Source organism: Culex pipiens, chromosome 3 (genome assembly GCF_016801865.2).
Source record: "Culex pipiens pallens isolate TS chromosome 3, TS_CPP_V2, whole genome shotgun sequence".
NCBI classification, from domain to species: domain Eukaryota; kingdom Metazoa; phylum Arthropoda; class Insecta; order Diptera; family Culicidae; genus Culex; species Culex pipiens.
The window spans coordinates 4,249,965-4,274,671 of record NC_068939.1 but is presented as its reverse complement, the minus strand read 5'-3'; the positions used below and the strand labels follow the sequence as shown (position 1 = coordinate 4,274,671).

General features: G+C 35.6%; 1 protein-coding gene across 4 annotated transcripts in view; it reads right to left on the bottom strand.

The window, feature by feature from the left end:
- LOC120417839 (uncharacterized) overlaps positions 1–24,707 on the bottom strand; it is a 70,435-nt gene that overhangs the window by 30,214 nt on the left and 15,514 nt on the right. Inside the window, exons 1-2 of one of the 4 annotated variants that reach the window (XM_039580058.1) lie at positions 20,004–20,087; positions 6,849–7,060 (exon numbers count right to left, since the gene is read on the bottom strand). The exons of 1 other annotated variant lie outside the window; for it this stretch is intronic. In XM_039580058.1, the coding sequence (XP_039435992.1) occupies positions 6,849–6,886 (38 nt within the window). In that variant the 5' untranslated portion in view covers positions 6,887–7,060; positions 20,004–20,087. Of the gene's footprint in view, positions 1–6,848; positions 7,407–19,999; positions 20,088–24,707 lie in introns of those variants that run through there. 2 more of the 4 variants (XM_039580059.2, XM_052710623.1) reach the window with 2 other exon arrangements.

Sequence of the window (24,707 nt, the reverse complement as noted above, 5' to 3'; positions counted from 1 at the left end):
TAAATTTACTAGGAAAACTTTCTAAGATGCAGCCTCGCAAAGAATTCGAATCGATGATTTTTTTTTAATTGGGTTATAAAATTAAGCATAAATTTGTGATATTATTATTCACAACAATAAAGCTTATTTTTATGAGTACAATGCACCTTTGTACGACCGCAAAGGGATTAAAATTGATTTTTAAATAAATTTAAAAAAAATTAACTTCGCGGCCCTTCTTGACAGAAAAGATCCTACTTGACAGCTCGTTCCAAGGGGACTATTGTTGATCCATCGAAAAATGTTGTCTTGTTTAATTATATTTTTGCATTAAAATGAAAAAAAAGATCAGAAATGGTTTTTAATAGTGTTTTTTACCGTTGTACATAAAAATGCACATAGGTCTTTAGGACCCAATTGTCACCATTGCCTGTAATTTTCAAGTGACGTTCTTGGAAGCTAAAAAAATAATCTCTTGCGAAATTTTTTGATCTATTTAGTAAAAATATTTCAATTTTTTTTATAATTTAATCAAAATCATTAAATAAAGAAAATTATTTATTTAAGACCTTTTCAAAAGTAAAGCTTGATTTAAAAAAATTTGAATTATTTATATTGAAAAGACCCGAAAATATAATCAAGGTATCACTTTTTAACGTTTAACATGGGAACAATAGTTGCCGAGATATCTTCACTTGAAGAGTAAGGGAGAAATAAGGGGACACTGAACAAAAAACTCATATACCAGCGATTCCACGTCAAACAGGAAGGATCCAAATCATAAGTGCTCCGATTTGGTTCAAATTTGGCATGGAAGTTAATTGGTCAAATTAATGAGACCCATGTTTTTTTGTTTGGCGATTAGGGTGCGTCTATCCGAAATATGGTGGTCTAAAAAATTACGTTATTCAACGATTTAAAAAAACACATTTAAAAAAAATCATATCTCCGGAACTGCTAAACCAATTTAGAATGCCACGTTTTAAAAGAAAGGTAGTTTGGCTTTTTAGCAAAAATATGTTTTGATTCCAAAAGACTAGCTATGTTAAAAATTAAAAATACGTTTTTTGGAAATTTAACAAAAAGTTATTAAAAGTGATAATTTAAAAATCAGGATTTTTTTCAGTGTACCTATTAAAAAAGTCAAAATCTTAACCTACAACTTTTAGGAAGAAACCAAATCGATCAGAAGATATCTTCTCAAGATACAGATTTTTTTCACATATCAATATTGTATGGCATGCCTACCAAATTTGTATCAAGACTTGTATGAAAAAACTAACGACGCAAAATCTATTGGTACAGGGAATGTATGGACGAAGTTTCGTCTAAGTCAAAACTCAAAATCTCGTGAAAAAAGTCGAGATTCAAGCGAACAACACCTTCTCACTGTAATTACTCTACTGCAAATATTTAAGCATTCATGTAAATATACGTTTTTTCAAGGTTTTACTAATTTGTTTGGTCTGTAGTCCTAAATTTTATTTAAATACTAAATAAAGCAGTTTAAAATGTATTCTGAATAGATTTAAATCGATTTAAGGGTCTTGAGGTGACATTTAATTTATTTATTTTTCATGAAGAAGAGTGAAGCTCATTTTCAACATTTTCCAAAAAAGTATTTTTTTTTGTAATTTGGGGTTGAAATTTGGGGGAAACCGGGCTAAAGTATGTAGTGCATTGTCGGTTCATTAGAATAACTTAATATCTAAATCGTGTTTTCAGTTAAATCAATAAGTCTTATGCCAGTCGAAACTTGCATTTTTTTAATTACATGCACAAAGTTTTTCAAAAGTTGAACTTTACCCTCTTGGCAAGATTTATTATTATCTATGAAAAATTGCAGTCTTTTTATCAAGATTTGAAAACAACCGTTCCGTGCAATAATGTTCCACAGGGCGGTAATTGCACCCCGTGCTATACGTAATCAGCAATTGACGCGAAATAATTGCTATTCCCGAGTCGTTTGCGGCACTCTCGATCGTCCCCGCTGAACCAACTGCGCATCAATTTCAGGTTGATAGTTGAGCTATACTTTGAATTTAATTCCTTACAGGTTATTTTGTACTGATTAAACCACCTTATCAGTACAAAATTGCACTATTTTGAACCCTCCTAATCGTTCATTGGCAGCAATTAGTGCTGTCATTGCAAGAGTTAAAACTTTGTTATGCTTTCAATCAACCTAATGACAGCTCAATCGACAGTTTATTGAAAAAAATAATATTTCCACTCATCCCCCCAATTGACATTAATCTACCGACAAAGCAACTCCACCTAGAACTGCAATCGCCCGTCAATTACTCCAGATCAGCTCGTCGCGTAGGAGAATCAAACAGTAGTAGGCCGTTGTGCGATGCTGAAATCCCCTTTCCCGGGCGATGCATTCGCGCCGTTAATTGACGTGATGAATTGCACGCTCCCAATAGGGCGCGCAGATCGTCGTGGAGCACTAGATCATCCTCCTCTCGTGTGCTACTGTCGCGACTTTCATTCAGATCCATCGGGTATCTTGGAGGATGCTGGCCTACTAGGTTCGGTATAAATACAGGTTCCTTGATCACGTGGTTTAATTTTTTGTAACCCTTGGCTAATCAGAGTAATTTGTTCGAAACACTTTTTAACTCAGTTGACTAACTAGAGATAATCACGTTTACATCATCACACGTTGCATTGTATCGTGCAATGCTTCATTTATCAGATAGCGATCGCCGAGAACGGGAACGGCAGTCTGGGCTGGCAATTTTATTGTAACCCTGCTGCCTGTCAGCTAATAAGTCACAGTTGAATCGGGTGATTTATTAGACCGATTCATTCTAGGTATAGATCCCGGAGCCTGCTACGTTCCAGCTTGTTTACAGAATAGAGCTGTAAGTTATTACCGTGGTTAAGTTTATGTAACGATGGCACAGTTTGCTTGAAATGTTTTGGCGAAGATGTAAATTTATGCACTTGATTGTATTGAGATATATGCATTTGTGATCGAATTCATTTCAGATTTTTATGTTTTGTTTTAGATCAAACTGGAATAGTCTCACATTTCTTAACACGACCACCAACATGGATTTCAACTTGTCGAAAAAGCCAATTAATTTTCCCTAAACGATTTACTTTTATCCGCTCTCGCTCGAAATCACCCTAAATCCCAAAGTCAGCTGACTTGCAAACAAATTACCCTTAATTGCCTCGAGCACGCAACCAGATCTGAGCTCGAAAATGGATTACCGCTTATGGGACTGACTGACTAAGCGCGCGCGATTTCATCAAAATCAGTCCCCCGGCTTTTTTCTATATCATAATTTAGTTAGAATAAACAACTCAGAAACAACCGCCATTAAACGACCACCTCGTGGCTCCCCCCAACATGGCATATCATGGCTCATGTTTCTCATTATTTGTTTTTGTTATTCTTGTTTTTATACTGGGAAATGAAAATGTGCATGAAAAACGGCTTTCCGCGACATGAATGTCAAGGTCAGGGCCTCCCAACCAACCTGGGCCATGCAACGTGTCACACAGCAATGGGGTCATTCACCAACGGTTGAACACTTCCGTTCAACACTGTTCACCAAGCCAAAAACTGGCAAACTACCCGAGCTGCCCAAAACAACTCTCAAATTTCCAACCCCACTTTTGTCATATTTCAGTACATGGCGATTTCAACGGCTGGCCGCGGGAAACTGCCGCCGTAAACAAAGCTGAATCCATGTCATTACCTGGTTTAATTTGACGAGCGAACTTTATTTCCACCGTTTTTTTATAACACATGAAAACATATCCCCTCCCCCTCAACCGTTGTTGATGATGATCGTGATTACCTTTCCTGGTGCAAAAAAAAAACTAGCCTCTGAACGCAGTGAATAAAACACGTTTCGGTAATTTCCGTCCTTCCGGTGGGCCGGACAAGAGATGGGACGACCTTGGACAGCGGGGTGGAAATAGCTCGAATTCCACCGGAAACCATCTAGCCGGCTAAGCAGGTAGGGTTTTCCCGTGGAATGGTGATAGTAATCGTTACATTCACGTGGAAAACTTTATGGATGCAACGTGATATGAGTGATACGGTGTAGAATTTGCGAGAGTGTGATTAAGTTTTGCCAATATTAGAATAGATCGACGTGCTATCATGCCACACGTCGCTTTTTGACGTTAGTTAAATTTTGACCTTGAATAAACAAATGCACGCAATGTAAACAATAACAAACACGTTTTGTTTGGTTGACCATTCTGTGCATTGTCCCGAAGTTTAGTTGAATTTGGTTGACGGAGTCCAGAGTTATAATTGAAAATGTGTACGGTAGTTGGGAATGTACGTGTGTCAAACGCGATCTGTCCTGAAATCCCTTTGGCTAGTTTTCGTACTTACAGCAACTTTCAGGGTGTGTCAAGTTAGCACGACAAGATTGAAACTTGTTTCATGACAACAATGCAATGAATATCTCAGCATTTAATTTCAATTTTGGGGATCTGTAAAGGTGAAACGGTGAGGCATTAAGAGCTGCACAAAATGTCTTCCTTAACTCAATTTGGCTCAAAATGCACGTGCGACAATGTAGCACGACAACGACGAATTGTTGTTTTGGCAGCAACAATATTCGTTATACAGTTGGTTGTAAATATCGAAGGGACCATCAAGAAAAAAGGAGAACACCAAAGTATAAGTATTCGCTGGCCGGCAATGAAATTATTAAAAAGTATAAGGGTAATTCTCTACCAACTCACACGAAATCGGGAAAAAATGCCCCGACCCCTCTTCGATTTGCGTGAAACTTTGTCCTAAGGGGTAACTTTTGTCCCTGATCACGAATCCGAGGTCCGTTTTTTGATATCTCGTGACGGAGGGGCCTTACGACCCCTTCCATTTTTGAACATGCGAAAAAATAGGTGTTTTTCAATAATTTGCAGCCTGAAACGGTGATGAGATAGAAATTTGGTGTCAAAGGGACTTTTATGTAAAATTATACGCCCAATTTGATGACGTACTCAGAATTCCGAAAAAAACGCATTGCCTTGGCGTTCTCGATTGCGAGATTCCTACTCGAAACTAGGTGTCCGAAGGCTTGATTGTTGAGGCAATTGCAAACCTCTTTTTACACCTTAGCTTCCATCCACCCCGGGATTCGAACTGATGACCTTTGGATTGTTAGTCCAACTGCCTATCAGCGACTCCACCGAGGCAGGACCCAGGGAGACGACTCCTACACCTGGACTGAGCTAACGACCTAACCTTTTTAGGTTAGTCCGGTGCCAACATTTACTTCCCGTCCGACGGAAGGCGTGATCAGACAAATCTCGTCTCGAAAAATGCCACCGGGACCGTCTGGGATCGAACCCAGGCCGACTGGGTGAGAGGCAATCACGCTTACCCCTACACCATGGTCCCGGCTATCGAAAATAACACTATTTTTCATTTTAAAATTTCGTGTTTTTTTTCTAACTTTGCAGGGTTATTTTTTAGAGTGTAACAATGTTGTACAAAGTTGTAGAGCAGACAATTACAAAAATTTTGATATATAGACATAAGGGGTTTGCTTATAATATCACGAGTTATCGCGATTTTACGAAAAAAAAGTTTTGAAAATGTTACTTTTTGCGTTTCTCTTTGTTTCGTCGTCCGTGTCTGTCGCGGGTGACCATGAACGACCATGATCAACGACGACCAACATTTAAAAAACTTTTTTTTCGTAAAATCGCGATAACTCGTGATGTTTATAAGCAAACCCCTTATGTCTATATATCAAATTTTTTGTAATTGTCTGCTCTACAACTTTGTAGAACATTGTTACACTCTAAAAAATAACCCTGCAAAGTTAGAAAAAACACGAAATTTTAAAATGAAAATTTTTGTTTTAAATGAAAAAATTACCCTTCTGGGTCAATGTAGATTCGAAAAGTACATTAAATTTCCCATAAAATGAGATGTTCCAAAAAAATTTACAGTCGAGTAACGAAAAATGGGAGAATTTCTCAAACTTTTTTAGTGTTTTTTTCGATGAAAAATACGTTTTTTCGGAATTCTGAGTACGCCATCAAATCGGGCGTCTAATTTTACATAAAAGTCTCTTTGACAACAAATTTCTATCACATCACCGTTTTAGGCTGCAAATTATTAAAAAACACCTCTTTTTTCGCATGTTCAAAAATGGAAGGGGTCGTACCGCCCCTCCGTCACGAGATATCAAAAAACGGACCTCGGATTCGCGATCAGGGATAAAAATTACCCCTTAGGACAAAGTTTCACGCAAATCGAAGAGGGGTCGGGGCAACTGCTGTGTGAGTTGGCGGAGAATTACCCATAAGCTTATCTAAGTCCTAAGTAGTAGAAAGAGATAGTCCTCACAAGCATTTTATTATTATTAAAAGTCGAAAAAATATGTTTAGTACAAGATTAAATGATTATGTTTGACTCAAGAAAGATAAATTTAGCTATTTTTTTGTTTCTCATTAGCTCATGGCATAGTCTTAATTGTGTGCTATACCTAAACCCTTCAAAAATATGATGTCAGTTTACATCATTAGTCATTTCCCCTTTGACATTTCCACACACAAAAATACACAACATCTCATACAACCGACATCAAACAAAACCATTTATTATCTGTGTTTTTCTTCTAATTGTGTACACTAACAGTAACGTGTCAATTCTCTACCTTACACACTACTGTTGTTGCTACACTATTTACCACCCAAGTGGAGAATAAAGAGACGCGTCGCAAGTCATGTTCTCGCAAACGTCGAATTTCGACCCGCGTGTGTACTCTCAAACTCAAAAGTGTTTACATTTCCCGTCAGCACTACTTGTCGTCAGTTTGTTCTGTTAATATCCCGCATGAATATATTACGAAAAAAAAATCCGCCGTGACACTCACCTGCATCTGGATGCCATTTTCAGACAGCACACTTCCATCGTTTTACTTTCAACACCCCAAAATTTAATGGCACAGTTATTTCGCCAAACAAATGTCACAAAAACAAAACGAAAAATAATCCAAAATTCACTAATCACTTGGGCACGTTTTCGCGTTCATTGCGTTTCTCACACCCCCTCTCGAGGCCAAAACGCCACTTCCGGAAGCACCACCTAAAACGGGATGTTTTAGTCGAGGCGTGTGTGTGTTTTGAAACAGTAACTTGCACCCAACTAACGTCACACCGTTCGACACATGTTTGGTTATCTTCCTTATGTTAAACACCGGCAACGCACTCAATCTTGCCGATCGCGTTATTTAGCCTAATTCAAAGCACGTGGCGCTTTGTACGGGTGTAATTCCTGTCCCTTAGTTGTGATTCAAAGTGTGGTTTACTGAACTGGATTTCCGAACGCGTTTTGTGAATTTAAATTAAACTAATTGCTTCCTGCAACGAGTGGTCGATGAATGGTTTGTTTATTGGGATCAGCTGATTTTTCGGATTGTTGCTTTTGGGGAAAATTGATTCCTGCGGAAATCTTGAAGATCAAAATTATACGTTTGAAACATTTACTTAAAACATATTCTGTTGTTTAATATTCAAAAAAAATCATAAGATACCATAATTTTTTGACAACTCTCGAATTGTATAAAAATGTGCAAAATGGGCATCAAACAAGGCGAAATTTCGAACAGATTTTCAGTGTTTTAAATACGCAAAATTTTACAAAATAATGTATCTTCTAAATAATATTCACAATTTCATAATTGAGAAATTCAAATTATTATTTTTTTTTTGTAAATAAATCATTTTGAATCACCAGTTTGTCCATATCATTTGCCATTCAAATTTGGCAGCTGTCCATACTAAATAATATGTGAAAATTCAAAAAACATTTGCAGGAACTTTATTATCGGTTTAGAGTCTTAGGTAAAGTTGTAGGTAGAGATAAGAACTACATAAAAAATGTACACAAGCAAAATTTTCTGTACTTTTAAAATAACTTTTTGTCACTAAAAATTGATTTTCACAAACACATTTTTTTATATGTTTATGCAGCGAACAGAAAATTTCACAAAACTTTACTTTTTTCATTGAAAATCGGACCATTAGTTCCCAAGATGTGAGATGATCAAAAACTAGGGCTAATCGTGCAACACTGAGATAATAATATTTTTTCTATATTTTTTTTTATTCGCATATCGAAGCAACCAAAGGCCATAACAACAAAGTTCAAAAATGAAAAATGTTCCGAATTTTCTCAGCATTTGGGAAATATTTTATTATAGAAATGGGCAATGGGCATTTAAACTCATTAAAAAACTTCGACTTTTCCAAAAGAATTACCACAAACACTACACATTATCAAAATTTCATTTTATTTCAAATTTTAATATCAGATGAAAAATAAAAATTAAAAAATATTCTTTTTTTAAATCACAAAAATGTTTGAAAAATATTTTTTTAAATTTTGTAATTAAGAATAACAGTTCAAAACGGCACAACAATCAATATTACGCCCATTTTTTTTATGTAGGCCATTACAAATATGTTTAGAGAATTAGTCTCTTCAAAAAATTCGCATGAAATTAGAAGTTAATTTCTTATTAAACTGAAATTTTTATTCAAATTAAATCGAAAACATTAAAATTTTCAAAAAAAATAATGAACATGGATTTTTTTTATTTATATATTAAATACGGAAATTAAAAAGGAAACATGATAAACATTTTTTTTCATGATCCGGATATTTTGAATTTTTTTGAAAGAATAAAGCTATCCTTAGGAATTTCCTGAAAAAATGATAGAATTTAACTTTGTTCCATTCCCTTTCCAAAAAAACTTTAAGTTTGATATTGTTTAAAATAAACCATAAAATCTTATGTAGTTTTTGAGTTAAATTTATTTTTAAATTTTTGTTCGTTTTAGTGCTATATAAAATTATAAAAAGAATGTTGTTTTGTTTCTAAACCTTTTTATATTTTATTTATGTTCTGTTGTAGATGTTCTCTTTTTCATAAACAGTTTTTGCAATCATTTTTTGGGTGAGAAAAAAAAGTCGGGAATTTGAAAATGGGATTTGAGTGGCCACCTTGCTATTTTTCAGTTTTTTCTCCAATAATCCATGAAATTTGAATATCTGGCAACACTGGTTCTAAATATCGATATTTATTTTTGATTTTGATTATCGATATAATCTTTGAAACGACAATGTTTCTCAATATGGCCTCCTGAGCATAAAAAGAAAATCTAAAAAGACTTGTTTCTTTTCAGTTTCAAAAAAAATATCTTGAATGTTTCGTACGAAAGAGAGGGTTCAATTTCCTGGAAAATGAAATATTGATGCCAGTATTTTTTTTAATTTGATGTGTCATTATTTCTGTTTTTTCTTTTTGTTTAAAATTTTAACCTTGTTAGGGAAAGTCTTTTTGTAAATTGTAAATATTTTTTTTAGAGAGTGATCTTGCACTAGTGATTTTAATGCTGAAGTATTTTTTCTGGTAGATGAAAATTGATCATTCTAGTATGAATTGAATAAGTTCATAAGTTTCAAAGTCGATTTCTTTTGGTAGATTTGACACGAAAACCTCGATGTTCAACAATGTATTAACGATCTAGTTTCCAACTAAAGGAATTCCCATAAAAGTCCTAAGGAAACGTCATCCTTCAGTTTCTTGGCTTAAAATACAAAGAAGTTTTTTCAAAAGTATAGAAATAGTGCATTCAGGATCATTTTAAAATAAATTTATACAAATTACGAAGACAAAAAGTTTAACCTTCGCACAACATAATTGCACCAAACAACAGCCTTGAACTTGAACTACATACTACATTCCAGTTCGTCTCCCTCAAGGACCGAGTATGAAGCATTTGAGTTCATGTTTGGTTGTGGATTAGGGTGGTTGTAAAAACATGTTTCAGAAAATAACTTCACGGAAAATATGAAATATAGATCAACCTTATTCTACTTTGTATATCGCCAAAAGTCCAGCTCCATTTTTCTGGCACACAATTCGGAGCATTCCCTTTGAAGCAAACGCAAACATCGTTTGGCTTCAGTTCGACAGTTCGTCCATGAAATCTGCCACCACATTTCGCATTCATATTCCTCCCCCAAACTCTGCTGCTGCAACGGCAAGGATGAAGCATCTCTCTGCCTCAATGCACTACTGACTTTCATCTACAGTGTAACGAAACGGGCTCGTCACGACCTAGCTGTAAAGCACTCCCTCGGGGGCAGTTCGCAAAGTACGTGCTGAGAAACTTTAGGGACGTAGTTCGGGGATGGCTCCCATTGTGTCCTCTTCTCGAGTCAGTGCAAAGTGAGTTCTCGAGGGTAGTTCGGAGGGCGAAAGTAAATTTCAATTTCATGCTTTATGGTTAATTTATGAGATCGGCGCAAAACGCCCTTGTGCAGTTCCAATCTGGGCTGCTGCTGCTGGCCGTTCTCCTCCATCGTCGTCACGTGATTTGTTTGCCCAAGGCTTTTGATATGAAGTGCTTGAGCTGGCCTATTGAATGCTTTGGAGTGGAAAGATATGGAATTTGGCAGACAAGAGGGTCCGACGTCATCATAAGCCTCTGATGAATGGTTGATTAAACTTTTGGGTTTTGATCCTAATTGCCTTTCTCGGAACAAGTCACAACTCTGACAGAGGTGCTAAACATTTAAGCCTAGGAATGTTCCAGTAGTCCAATTTTAATAAGTTGAAGAATTTTTCAATTCACGTCAATCAATCTATCAAATCACGACTAATCTGCCACCCATCACAGACGACGACGGTATCAAATTCAGAGCAGCTGATGTAATGAGCCATTCAGAAGTGAGATGTGCTCCGTCGAGAACTGCTGACTCGTTGCCGATGCGGTTGTTTTGATTCTGCCATATTGAATAACCACTCAAAAGCGCCACTTCAATCGGCGGGGTAAGCCATAAATGATGTCACGCGGGATTTCCTCGAAAAAGTGCTAATCAACACTCAAAGTACAGCGTTCAATTAAAGCTCCCAAGGACGGTCAAGCTAAAATATTCAAGAATTCGGTAAATTTATCCCGCAAGATGAAAGAACCACACCGTGTTCATGATTGATTCATGATGTTTAGATTGCCTTTTTAATTATTTGTACTAGAGACGTCTGGTTGGCTCTCCAAAGAAGTGTCGCTACAGCAGATCTCCGGAACGAGATTTACCCCACCCCCCGCCCCCTCCCCCTCCACCAAAACACTGACTGTTGTTTGTGACCGAAGGAAAGTTGTTGTAGCGAGATTTTCCCAGCCACAGTTAGAACACGCTGGGCGCTGGGAGAAACGTGTTTAAACAATTAGCGGGATTGTTTGTTTGGATTTCATGTTACTGATTGGATGCCGGGAGGCTGACACACAGAGAAGGAGATGATGACGAGGTTGGGCCTGTTTCTATGGATCAGTACACTCAAAAAAAAAATGAGTTCGCGTAAACGTGAACAGAATTCATGCCACCGAGAACCAGGAAGAAAACTGTTCATTTTCATGGTGCAATGCACTATAACAGTTGAACAGTTTTCTTCCTGGTTCCCGGTGGCATGAATTCTGTTCACGTTTACGCGAACTCATTTTTTTGAGTGTAGAAGCACGAGTTGGGAGGGTTGATTTTAAAAGTGAGTTGAACGGCTGACTTGTTGGTATTAACGGGGTAAACTTTGGAAATTGAACTCGCGCTAGGTCATGGAATGAGACACAAAGTAACTATCTGAATTGATTATCTGGGTTAGCTAGAAAGGAATATTTTTCGAAGATCAATGATTGAATTTGAAACTTTTTTCATATAGAAAATGTTCTTATTTGCTTTTCGATAGTTATATTTTCTTGTAATATTTTTTAGTTGTTAAAATTTTATTTACCTACTCGACCATCCAAATTTAGACCTTCCTTCAATTCGGGGCTAATTTATTGCCACTTAAAACAACTTCAGAAACAGACATTTATTCCATTATTTTAAGAAATAAGCTAAAATATTATAACGCAATCCATAATATCGTGTGCTCTTTCAATTTAAAAAAAAATATATATCTAAAATAAGGTGATTTCTGTATCAATAAATATAAAATTAAAGTTTATCGGTTCCATTCGATCTTTTTAACAGTAACATATTTGGAAATATGTTTTTTTCCCATGTTTCCTTCTTCTTAATTTCAATGAAGTTATAAAAGCAGTAAAGAATTCCAACCCATTTTTTGTTTTTTTTTTATTGTTGATTGAACATTCAATATTATAAAAAAAAATCAAAAAGAATTTTTAACATTGAAATCGGACCGATAATTGTCTATGAAATTGACCGATTTCGACAATTTTAATTTTATCTATTTTTTTATTCGACTCACACTTTGTGAGGGAATGAATTGGGATTCTTCGGACAATTTTCCGCTAAGAGAACATAAAATAAATTTGTAAATAACAAATATTATGTGCTTTTGAAACATAAATAAAAATAATCTTCAAATTTAAAGGCATTTTCCGTAGAAAAAAATTCGTCTCAAATGTGAAAACTTTTGATCCGTGCTTCGAATTCAGTTTAAAATGCAATATGAATCGAAAATTTTACAAAAAAAAACTAGTTTTGATGAATTTTAGGAAAAAATCTGACTTTTTAACAATTTTACCCAAAATTTAAAAGTATTTTATTAATAGGCTTACATACTTTGTTGACTACAAATAACATTTAATGTTTCTTAATGGCTGGATAAATTTGATGCTGACATGAGTTTGCGGGCCAATAAAAAAAAGTAATTTTTTCAATTAAGTTAGACCGTTGCAAATATTTTTGAAAGTTTATGTTTCCCACCTCCTTCAAAATTGGTGCGAAAAATGCATTTTTTTTGCATTAATAATCCTTTTTAGGATTTTTTGGCAAAAAAAATATTTTCGTCAATACTTCGATATTTTGAAAACGAATGATTGCAAAACAACTGGACAGGTTTATAATGCATTTTAAAATACTTTTTTCATTAAAATTTAGAAACTATGGCTCCTTATTTAAATATTTATACGTTTTCAATTTGTTTGCCTGAAAAAAATCTCAGCACCTTATTTTGTAAACTTCAAATGTTAGATCAAAATTTCTAAAAAGTGACTTCTGCCCCTACCAAACACAAACTTTAACTCTAGATTAAATTTTCAAAAGGTTTTATTTGCATAGGAAACCCAGGGATCATAGGTTGATTTGAAAATTTACTTTAGAATTTATATCACTTATTTTCTGTAAACGCAAAATAGCCCCTAAAACATGTCGAAAACACAAAGTATGACATTTTTAGGTAATTATTAAGTATCATAACGGCTCGTTCACCAATTTGCCCCATCCTACTCCATATTTTTTAAATAAAATTGAGGTTGAATCTGTTCTGATTGAAGTATTTTTGTTTTTTATTGTCAATGTTAAGACATGCTTTTTCAAATGAAATTTTGCTTAAAATTTACCCAGAAATTGAAAAAGGATTGGAAATCCTGTTTCAAAACCTATCTTCACCTGATCTTTACCTTAGTGAAAATGTGTCCAAAGAATTATAGAAAGCAGCTCTTTTGCGAATTGAATCCATTTATAAATCATAGTTAAATGATTTTGAAAACATTTCAATATGTCTTTTAGAAAACTTCTTTTATTATGACAATTGCTCCCAACTTTAACCGTAATGCCATGTCCAGAACCAAACTCACGCAAAACGACCACATTAGGTCGGCTACTCACTTCCCCATCCAAAATTTACGACCCATTGTGTGAGGAAAGTGTTTGCCCACGATCCCGCCAAAGGCAAACTTTAATTTTTATACCAATTTTACGATCGCCCGGAATGTGTCCAAAAGCACCAATATTGTGCGTCACAATAAAAAAAGGAGCCAAAGGGGAAGGGTCACAGCTCACAACATCACTTAAAATGATGAAGACGACCCGGGGACGCGGGTCAAATGACGCTGTTTGACCGGATGATGCGCAGATTAAATAACCAGAAAACCGGCCGGCACGTTCTCGAGACTTTTTTTGAGAGGTGTGTCTTATGGCAGATTATGGCCCGAAACAGCACCTCTTCCGAGTGGTCGTCGTCGTCATCCAAAACCCGCAAAGTAGCGCTTTGTCGTATTTGCATATAAATTCTTGTTGGGGGAATCGAAAAATGAACGGTGTTAGTCATACTTTGAAAACGAAAATCGAAGAAGGCTTGTCCAACTTGATTGGCAGTTTGAACAGGTGTAACGCGTGGAGCTCAATCGATCTAGCAGGCTATGACAGAATTGATCGCCCCGTTATCTGGCAAGGTAGATTTGCGCGCGCTACGACCAGAATCAGAGCCTGCTGTGTGGAACAAGCCACGTCTACGACTCCGTCAACGTGTATTTGCCATATGAGTAAACTAACTAGATTGTTGTGCGAGGCAGTAACTCAATTACTGCCTGATAAGATCGCGCAAAAACGGCTCGCAAGAATGTCTGTTTGGTTGGTCTAATTGTTCGAGGTGAATATTGTCGTAATATGAAGCTGTAATGACTTGTTTTGAGTGGGATGTTTTGAACACAGGGAGACACATTTTTAATTTAAAATCGATGTATAATCTCTAAAGTTTTGTCTTTCAGTGTACTCAAAATGCTAATTGAAATTCAAATAGGCAGACAAGCTTATCGCGGTACGTGTGATGTTCACGAGGTAATTGTTAAGCAACTAGTGAGCTCCATTACTTCAGCTATCTTATATGAATCTATATGTAAATAGACATCAATCAAACCGCCAATATGCTGTGATTTTTAGAATTTGTTATTGATTCACATTTGCATAATTTAAATTAAAATAAACAGGATTTTTCAAAATTTATGATAAAAGTTTAATAATTAACATAAATTCCACCTTTTTCCCGGAAATTAAGCTCCACCCAGCGGCATTTCCCGAAAACTTTCCAATCCTTTTCTTGTCTTTCAAGCACCTTTTCCCAAACTCAAGGAGACAAAGGCAGATGCAGAAGAGGTAGGCAATTTCCTGCAACAAACAGCCACTCTTTTGCAGTTTTCCCTTTGGCCGGGAGGAAAATTATCGTCTTTGTTCTCTCCCCCCACACACACAAGGCTACTAACAAAGTGGCGGAAGGATTTTTCCACACTTTGCATGTCTAAAGCGTGGGAGAGGTGAAGGCTCAGTCACTTGACTTGAATGAAGTTGCCAGACCAGGATGGCTTACTTTTTTTGTATTAAGAATTAGAGGGAGGATTTTTGGATTCTGCCCAGAAGGAGTCTGGAACGTGCCAAAAGCCTTTTTTTTTCTTTTGGAATAAATTGCCTTGCAAAGTGAGGAAGAACTTCATTTTTGCCTGGTTTGTTTGTTTTCCTTTCGGGCACTTTTTCAGCACTTCTTGTTATTTTTTGTGGAAACGAGAAAACTTTGCGGTTGAAAAATATGGAAATTCAAAAATCGCAATCACAAGTTATGAACCTGCTGGCAGGTGATTTTGGCTTATTGACAGCTTCTTTATTGGAAAAGTTTTCAGCAGATACATCGTATCGACACCAAGGTGTTTCGCCCAAACTTTAATCCATTGCTTAGTCACTTGACGTTCATTAGGAAACTGCGGTGTAATAAAAAAGCATTTCGAGAATTTGCCCCCTTCCCAGGCTGAGCGAAGAAATGAAGGAAGAAAACGGCCAAATTAGAATTAATTACCCGAAATGGCTGCTGACTGAGTCGCGGCGACTGGGAGTGTTTAATAATGCGCCAATAAAGAAGACGATGAACATGAGAGGAAGAAGAAGCAAAATACAAAAGCATGCATTCCATTTACCAAAAATAGTGAAATAAACGATTGACCTTGGGTGGTGAACACAATACACAAAACACACACCAAAAATTCTGTGGAAGAATCGTAAAAAAGAACGACCCACAGCGAGCCGCCGCTGCCAGACTAATCCCATTTAGTCAAAGACAGCAAGCCAGACTAGCGCGGATCCGATAATCGAGTTCTCGCGTGTGCACCCCGGAGTCTTCCCGAAAGTGTTGCTAATGTGGCAAAATCCAAAAAAGATGGCACTTAACATCATCCACAAATCACGGCTGACGGGGGACGGTTTGATGAAATCACACTCGGGCATAAGTCACCAAGATCTTAGAGGCAAAAGGACAAAAGTTTTTTTTTTAATATTCTAATTTAAGTAAATCTCGTAATTTTCATTTCTGTATAAACTAAAAGAGTTTCGGAAATTCTGTCGACTATAATTTACGCAATTTTTCAAGTTGATATAACTTCGACAAATTTTGTTTCAATTAAAATTAGTGCCAAAATTTTTATTAATTTTCAAAACAAAAGGTTTCAACAAGTGCTACGAAAATTATAAAACCTTCTACAACCCAACGCCTCTAGGTTGACTTCAATCCCAAAATTCACAAAGAATCAATTTTTGAAAAAAATCTGATCTTCAAAAAGTATTGAATGTAGAACGCTTTAAATTTAAGAAACTTTCATGATTGGAAGTTTGACTTGATTTATGTGACTTTGCTAATGTTTTTGAAAATGGCTTTTTTTAGGATTTTGGCTTTTCATTAACATTTTCTATATTTGTTTGTAAAAATAAGTGCAGGCCAAATACTATCAGCAACAAACATAAACTAAACAAGACAAATGCAAATAAAAATATATTAAAATTATACAAGAAAAACATCAAACGGGAGAAGTAGAGTGTTTCGTAAAAAAAAAGTTGCTCAAAATGACCTCCTGTACATGAGAAAAATGAAAATTCTCGAATAAAACAATTTGGGCAGTAAATTTAAAATGTAGGGGAAATATACCCATTTTAATCAGTCTAAGCCGTTCGACCAATTCTCATCACTTTTGCCGTTTTGCGCTATTAAATCAACATTTTCAGGTGTATCAACAACGAAGAGTTGCTTGCTCACTTTTGTTTGAGCTATTTATTACTTTGGAACAGTCAAAAACACTTTATGCAAGCTGTAATTCATGATCAAAGTGCTGATAGGCCGATAATAGAAATAGGCTGAGAAATGGTATATTTCCCCTAATTCAATGAAAACCGTATAAGTAATTCTGTAATAATATTTAAAAAAAATCCAGGAATTAATAAAGTCATTTGTTTATTAAAATTTAATGACTTTTAATTATTTTTTTAAATGGGCTCCGCCTAGAAGAGATCGTGGAGCAACAGATCCAATTGTTTTTTGCTCGAAGCTAAATTTGATTTAATCACAAAATATTACAAAATCCTTAAGACATAATTTGAATGAATTTCCAAAAAAAAAATACATTGAATAGCTCATAATATTTTTACTCTGTGAAACCTCAATAAACCGGTTAAAAAAGGCCAAATTAGGCCGTTGCAAATATTTTTTGAAGTTTATGTCTCTCGACTCTGACCAAAGTCGAGGGGGGGGGGGGGCAAAAAATAAAAAAGTATAAAAATTGAAATTACGAGCCATGGTTTTAACATTTGAATGAAAAAAGTGTTTTTAAATGCATTATACACCTGTCCAGTTGTTTTGCCATCATTAGTTTCCAAAATATCTAAGTATTGACGAAAATTTTATTTTTTGCGAAAAATAAATTTTTTGCGGTGCTGTGCATTGAAATTTCATAAAAATTCAAAACATTTTTAAACAAGCCCAAACATGCTAAATATGATTATCAATGCAGAAAAATGCATATAAGATTGTTTCAGATGATTAGACTAATATTTTCATGAAAATTTTGAAGTTTCTTAGAAAAATATTTTTTTTGCTCCCTGATTTTTCAGACCAATTTTGAAGGGGGGGGCGACATAAACTTTGAAAAATATTTCCAACGGCCTGAACCACTTAAAAAAATCTTTTCAATTATGATAACTCGTAATCCATTAATAAATGTCCCAATTTGAATTAATATGGTTAAATGCAACATTAAAAAATATATTTGTTCAGCATTTCGATTCCTGTGTGCTCCCTAGTTCTATCTAGATAGGAATCCCATCAAGCCCATCAAGCAGTGATTTCAATATGAAAATATTGCACGTTACTAAAATTATAAAATAATCGAAAAACTAAGTTTTGCTATAAAAATTTAAAAGCTAAAAAAATATATATAAAATTTTAGGCTTAAATATTCAAACAAAAAATATTTAAAAAAATTAAGACTTGATAGAATGCCAAAAATATGCCAAAACATCGAAAATATTTTTGCTAAACTTTTCTGATCTGTAATCATTATCAACTCCCCAATGTTACAGACATTTTCGGACTCAGCAGGATTTCAATATGTTTGCCCTTATAAGAGCAATGTTTTCATGCATCGAATAATTTCGATGTGAAAAAAGCGTATATGCAATTTTCGATTTATTGAAAAGAGATCTGTTCAAAGTTCTGAATTTTATTGAATTTATTGCCGTAATCATTCAATAGCAGAATTTTAAAGCGTAAAACACCAAATTATTGGCTTTGATTTTTTGACAAATTTCTCTCTTAAAACCAGCTGAAAAATGCCCATTAATGTTATAGTAAACTTCTTGATGAACAAATTTGCCTTTTGGATAATTATTTGTTGTCCCTCCAATGCCAAGATCTTTGTAAAATAAAATTGGCGAATTTTCAGCATCCTATGAAAACTTTATTTACTCCTTTTCATCACAGTTTTAACTTCCTTATGTTTCCATTAACATATTTTTTCTGAGTTTTGATTAAAAAAACCTCAAAAAAAATGATACAGTAAATTCATTTGTTGGTTATTTTTGAGGAACCATTTATTTTTCTTAAGAAAAAATGATTAATTTAACATACTTTTCTACTTAATAGCACTTACGCCATTTGGTCAAAAGAATAAAAATGAATGGCATGAAAATTGCTGCAATGAAAACTATGTACAATGTTTGGAAATTAATTATTGAAAATTTCGTTATCAATTGAGAAAAAATAAGGGTGATCTGTTTAAAAAAATCAATCCCAGTTATATTTTTATAAGATTCTTCTGTTTAGTTACATAGCAAACCAAGCTTACCTTTTACAAAAAATGCTACCAACTCTAGGACCTTTCGAGAAGTATTTAAGAAAACAGAAATTTCTTTTTTTTGGAAAACTAAGACCAAACAAAAACCCGATCGAAACTTAAAATAAGTACTTTAAAAATTAATATTTTTTTATGTTGATCAAATTTCAAACTTAACAAAATAAGATTTGACAACAAAATTGAAAATTTTAAGCTTACATGAGATGCATGAAGCAACATCATAAAATATTTCAAAAAACCGCATAACATAACATGACCCATCATCTCGCATTCCCCAACATGTAAATATTTGCACGAACGGCAAGTCACATCATAAAAGATTCATCACCAAATCCCAAAACAAACATAACCATCATCGCATCCAAATCCGCAGAAGAAAGAGTCAGTGATCGATTGATGTTTCTGCTGCTGCTGCTGCTGCCGATTCTGTCCTTTTGCGTCTTCACCGTCCGAAGTGTCTTCTCCGTTCTTCTTCTTATCAAACACACATGCTCCCAAAATCGTGACAACACCGAATGTGTCTGACCATCAACGCCACTCGCGCGAGCCAATCATCGTCTCTTCAGTCACACTTTTGTGGACAAGAGAGAGATTGTGTGGCGAACCACAATAAACAAGAAGGGAAGAAAAAATCAACAAACAATATGGTTTCACTGTCAGGATCATTGCTGCTTTTTTTTTTGGAAGCAATTTTCATCACAATTACACTCGTGTCATATTTGCTTGTGCATTTTCATACCGAACTTTTTTTTTCCTTGCTTCATGACGAATAAATTTCCATTTGATCTATCCTGACGGCACCAGGTGGGCAAACACACAGAACACACAGCTTCATTTCAACACCCACGTGGCAGGTGCAGTACGAGCACGCAAGCTTTCCCAACCTCACGCCTGAACTTTAAAATTTGCTCCAATGGAAAATTCTAACACACCGAAAAAAAAGCACAAATTTTGTTTACGATGCGCCCGGCCTTCCTTGAAAAGGGTCATAAATAAGACACTCTATCGAGGTTCTGCATAGGGAAGGATACAAACGGCACACAGCACAACACAACAAACTGAATCCTGGTTGGACTGGTGCCAAACAGCCCGCGAGAATTTTCCACACAACCCACCGGAAAAGCTTCGTTTTTCGCGCGCGACAACTCCCGCAAAAACAAACCTGCAGCGGACCAATGCTCGACGAGCACTGAACTGACTGACACGCTGACTAGCAGTGAGTGTGGCAAACGACGTCGCGACGCCCAAGCAGGCGCTCTCTCTGCTGCTGATAATGCTGGAGACAGGTTTTGCGCGCGCTGTGGAACTCTCTCTCTCGGTCTCACTGTGCGCTATCGAAGTAACCCTTGGCTTTATTTCACGTGCTCGTTTTGTGATTTTTTTAAATATATTTTTCATGTTTATTTTACAACAAAAAATTGGAACATGTAACATTCGATGTTTTTAAATTTTTTGTAAAAATTATGAATTCAAATTCAATCTGTTCAAAATGCATCAAAATTTAATATTAACGTTTGTTTTCAATCTCTTAAATGCAATTTCTACATTTTCTATTCTGTTTTATAATTTTTTATCACATTTTAAAAAACATACCTGATCCCATTTTTGCATTAACGGTGCACATCAACCAGAGCTCTTGTACCCAGATTTTTGTTACAGACATTTTAATATCTTCAGAACTACGGAATATAGTTCTTAGATATAATTTCATTTTTTTATTCATCCCCTATTTCCATAATGATTTACAACAAAACTTGACAATTTTTATAATCAAATTATTTCAGGATTTCTTAAGTTCAACAATTTTGGAATAAAAAAAATAACAACTTCTTTGGTTGCTGGTACCCTTAGAGCAAAAATCTTATGCATTTTGAGGCATTTTTGTATTATTATTTTAAAAGTCAAACTTGAGACATTTTAACCCTCCGACTCTGTCCCTAGAAGGAATTCAATCTAAAACATCGCCTAAAATCTATTAAAAACCCAATTTTAAATCTTTAAAAACAACTAAACAAAAGTACTCATAAATTTTAAGAAAATCTTGAGTTTAATGATTTTACTTGAGATTTTTTCGGAGGTCAACTTTGGTTATGTTTTCAACAAAAATTTCCAACTTTTTATATCAAAATAAGGCCGTTGCAAATATTTTTTGAAGTTTATGTCCCTCGACTCTGCCCAAAATCGAGGGGGGGGGGGGGCAAATAAATAAAAAAGGATAAAAATTTAAATTACTAGCCATGGTTTCAACATATTAATGAAAAAAGTGTTTTAAAATGCATTATACAACTGTCCAGTTGTTTTGCCATCATTAGTTTCCAAAAATTCAAAACATTTTTAAACAAGCCCAAACATGCTAATATAAATTCCGTTGATTAGACTTCTATTTTCATGGAAATTTTGAAGTTTTTTTGAATATTTTTTTGCCCCCTGACTTTTCAGACCAATGTTGAAGGGGGGGGGGACATAAACTTTGAAAAATATTTGCAACGGCCTAAGTATAAAGTAAAATAATTTTAGTTTTTTGATTTTGATTTTTTTTTATCTTGTTATGATCTGGATTGTATAGGAAATTCTCTAGCTATTCCACTAGTAAAACTTGTTTGTTTTTAAACGATAAGGTCGTTGCAAGACGAATAGTTACAGAATTTTCGTCTTTAAAAAATAAAGGTCTATTAGATGACACTTTGAAAAAGTCATTTTTTTTCTCTATCTTTATTAGACTTTAAAAACGAAAATTATTGCGAATTTTCTCAGCTATTCGAATTCGATATTTTCAAAAATGGCAGATATTCAAATTTTTACCTTAACTTAGGCTTAGAATAGCTATAACTTGAAAATTATGCTTTTTATAGAAAAAAAAATGCTTTAATGCCATGCCTTCCCAGCCCCACCACGCACCAGGGACAAGGAAAGTGATTTGGGAATCGGGAGGGTTGCTGGTGCATAAGGTCCCATAAGTATCGCATGGAGTATAACCGTTTTTGGGAAAGGGTAGGGCCTAGGATACGCTCTAAGCAAGCGTTGTGACCATTCTCCAAAACACTAAGATATAATAAAAATTTACTATCATATTGCAAATTCAATCTTGCTTTCAAATTATTTTTTTAAATGAAATTATCAAAACCTAGTTTTTGACACTTCTCAAAAATCCTGTTTTGTACAAAAATGTGTAACTCCGTGTAATTTTTTTGTATCTTTTTCTGTTGTCACTTTATATGTAAAACTGCAAAAAAAAATTGAATCTTTGACTTTTTGGGACAAAAAATAAAACTAATAAATGTGGTATTTTTGATAGTGTGCATCCTTTTTTTCTTAATTCTAGAAAATTCCTCCTTACGATACAGATATGATTAAAAAAAAAATACTATTGTGGGCATAGGGAAGGCAATCACAATGTTTGAAGCAAATCAAAAAATCCAAAAATAAAATTCATTAAAAAATGGAGAATTAAATTTTTCAAATCTAATTTTAACTTTTTGTGACAATTTTGCAAGGTTAGACAGCTATTGGTTTCCGTCTTTGTTTCCCCCCCGATTGTGTGTGTATTTCGACCCGGGTGATTTCGCGATTGTTTGACAGTTGCTTTGGAGAATTTGAACGGTGTGCGTCGCGGTTATCACGCAGGATTTTCGTTGCCGTTTCCGTCTTTGTTTCCCCCCCGATTGTGTGTGTATTTCGACCCGGGTGATTTCGCGATTGTTTGACAGTTGCTTTGGCGGATTTGAACGGTGTGCGTCGCGGTTATCACGCAGGATTTTCGTTGCCGTTTCCGTCTTAGTTTTCCCCCCGATTGTGTGTGTATTTCGACCCGGGTGATTTCGCGATTGTTTGACAGTTGCTTTGGAGAATTTGAACGGTGTGCGTCGCGGTTATCACGCAGGATTTTCGTTGCCGTTTCCGTCTTTGTTTTCCCCCCGATTGTGTGTGTATTTCGACCCGGGTGATTTCGCGATTGTTTGACAGTTGCTTTGGAGAATTTGAACGGTGTGCGTCGCGGTTATCACGCAGGATTTTCGTTGCCGTTTCCGTCTTTGTTTCCCCCCCGATTGTGTGTGTATTTCGACCCGGGTGATTTCGCGATTGTTTGACAGTTGCTTTGGCGGATTTGAACGGTGCGCGTCGCGGTTATCACGCAGGATTTTCGTTGCCGTTTTCGATTGTGTGGGTTTGGCCCGGGCGGTTTCGCGTTTTCGCATTTTATTTGGTTTTATCTTTCCACAGCCGGCTGTCTAAGATTGAATCATTAATGCTAAACTCAACACCAAATAACCGGGAATAATCTCATCCGCATCCTCCGACTGTTTGCCTTGAGAATGCATAATACATCACACTATTAAACCAAATTTATTGATTATTGGGTCGCATCATCATCCTCTATGTTGAATCCTGGCCATTACCCTTACCCACTAACAAAATCCCAAGTAGAAGTAGTTTTCCGGCACACGTGGGGGTGTGGATATCGTATAGAACCCACCCTTGGTAGCAACCTGTGCTAACTAACATTCCCGTCCCAATCCCCCGAGATCTACAAACTGACATGGCGGGCGCCGTTGGTGGCCAATGACTGTTACCTATTTGCTTCAGATCTAGTTTTAATGATCTTGATGTTTTATCTTTTCAACGCATTCATACATGCTGTTGATAAGGGAAACACCATTAGATCGTTCAAGCGTATGGTCGGTTGTATTGATAGGATATTACGGTCCTGTTCAGCAACGGAGAAGGACAACCATGGGTGGTCTCTCATGCTCATGCTCATGCTCAATTTTGCAAGGTTAGACAGCTATCTTTAGAAGGATAGATTTTTTTTAGACTTCACACAAAATTCATAGTTGATTTGATAAAATATTAAAAAAAAACAAGCCTTACCCGACAAACTTCGTTCTGCCTTTTTTGTTTGTTGACGTTTTTTTGCTTTTTTGCTTTCTCAGCCTCCTATGATCTAAATTTGATTTTACGTAACTTTCCCCATACAATCTGCAGATTTTCCGGAATCGGTACCAGAGTGGCCAAAGTGCCAATTAGTTAGCGTATGAACCTTCCTTGGGCTTATAGGAACCCAACGCAACAAAAAGCACCTTGATCCGACACTCCGTATTGAACTGATTCGCGTTCGAACAAAACCGTCGAAATTTTTTATATATATAGATGATAATTGCAAAATTTACTATTTATATAATTTAAAACTCAAAAATATATCAAAATTCTTTATTTTTTGGCTTTATATATTTTCATTTTTTGGCTTTTTATATTTTCTCACAAAGAGTTCCAAAACAGAGAACCAAGAGAAAGAGTGCCTCTCTTCAGAGTGAGAGTGGTAGAGATATCTCGCGAATCGTGACAAGCATACAAGTATCAACAAACACCGGGAACGCGTCATCGTTCGGCTAATGTGTTGTGTGAGCTGGAAAATTTTGGCTGGGGAAACCGGGGCGAGTATAGCACAACCACGTTGGGCTGCTGCCGATACTGCTGCGGTTTGTTGATATCGCCGAGGGGTCGCTCAAGTGTGTGGGAATTTTGTTAAATTTTTAAGCGAACTTTTCTGGGACAGAAAAAAACTAATAAGTTGAAAATTAAAGTTGGAAAATAAATCAAGTAACCCCTCGACAACGCTGTCCTTAACCTCTGCTCTACCAACACATTCAAAGAATCTCATTTTCCGGGTAGAGGAAATTCGAGTAGGAAATCAAGCTTGCTTCGAGAGGAAACGCCGACAAATCGTAGGAAAGAGGAAAACCCCGGTTCTCCCACCCACTTCTCCGTAAAGTGTTGATCCTACTTTCTTTGGTTCGCAGGGGAAAACTTTAAAACATTGC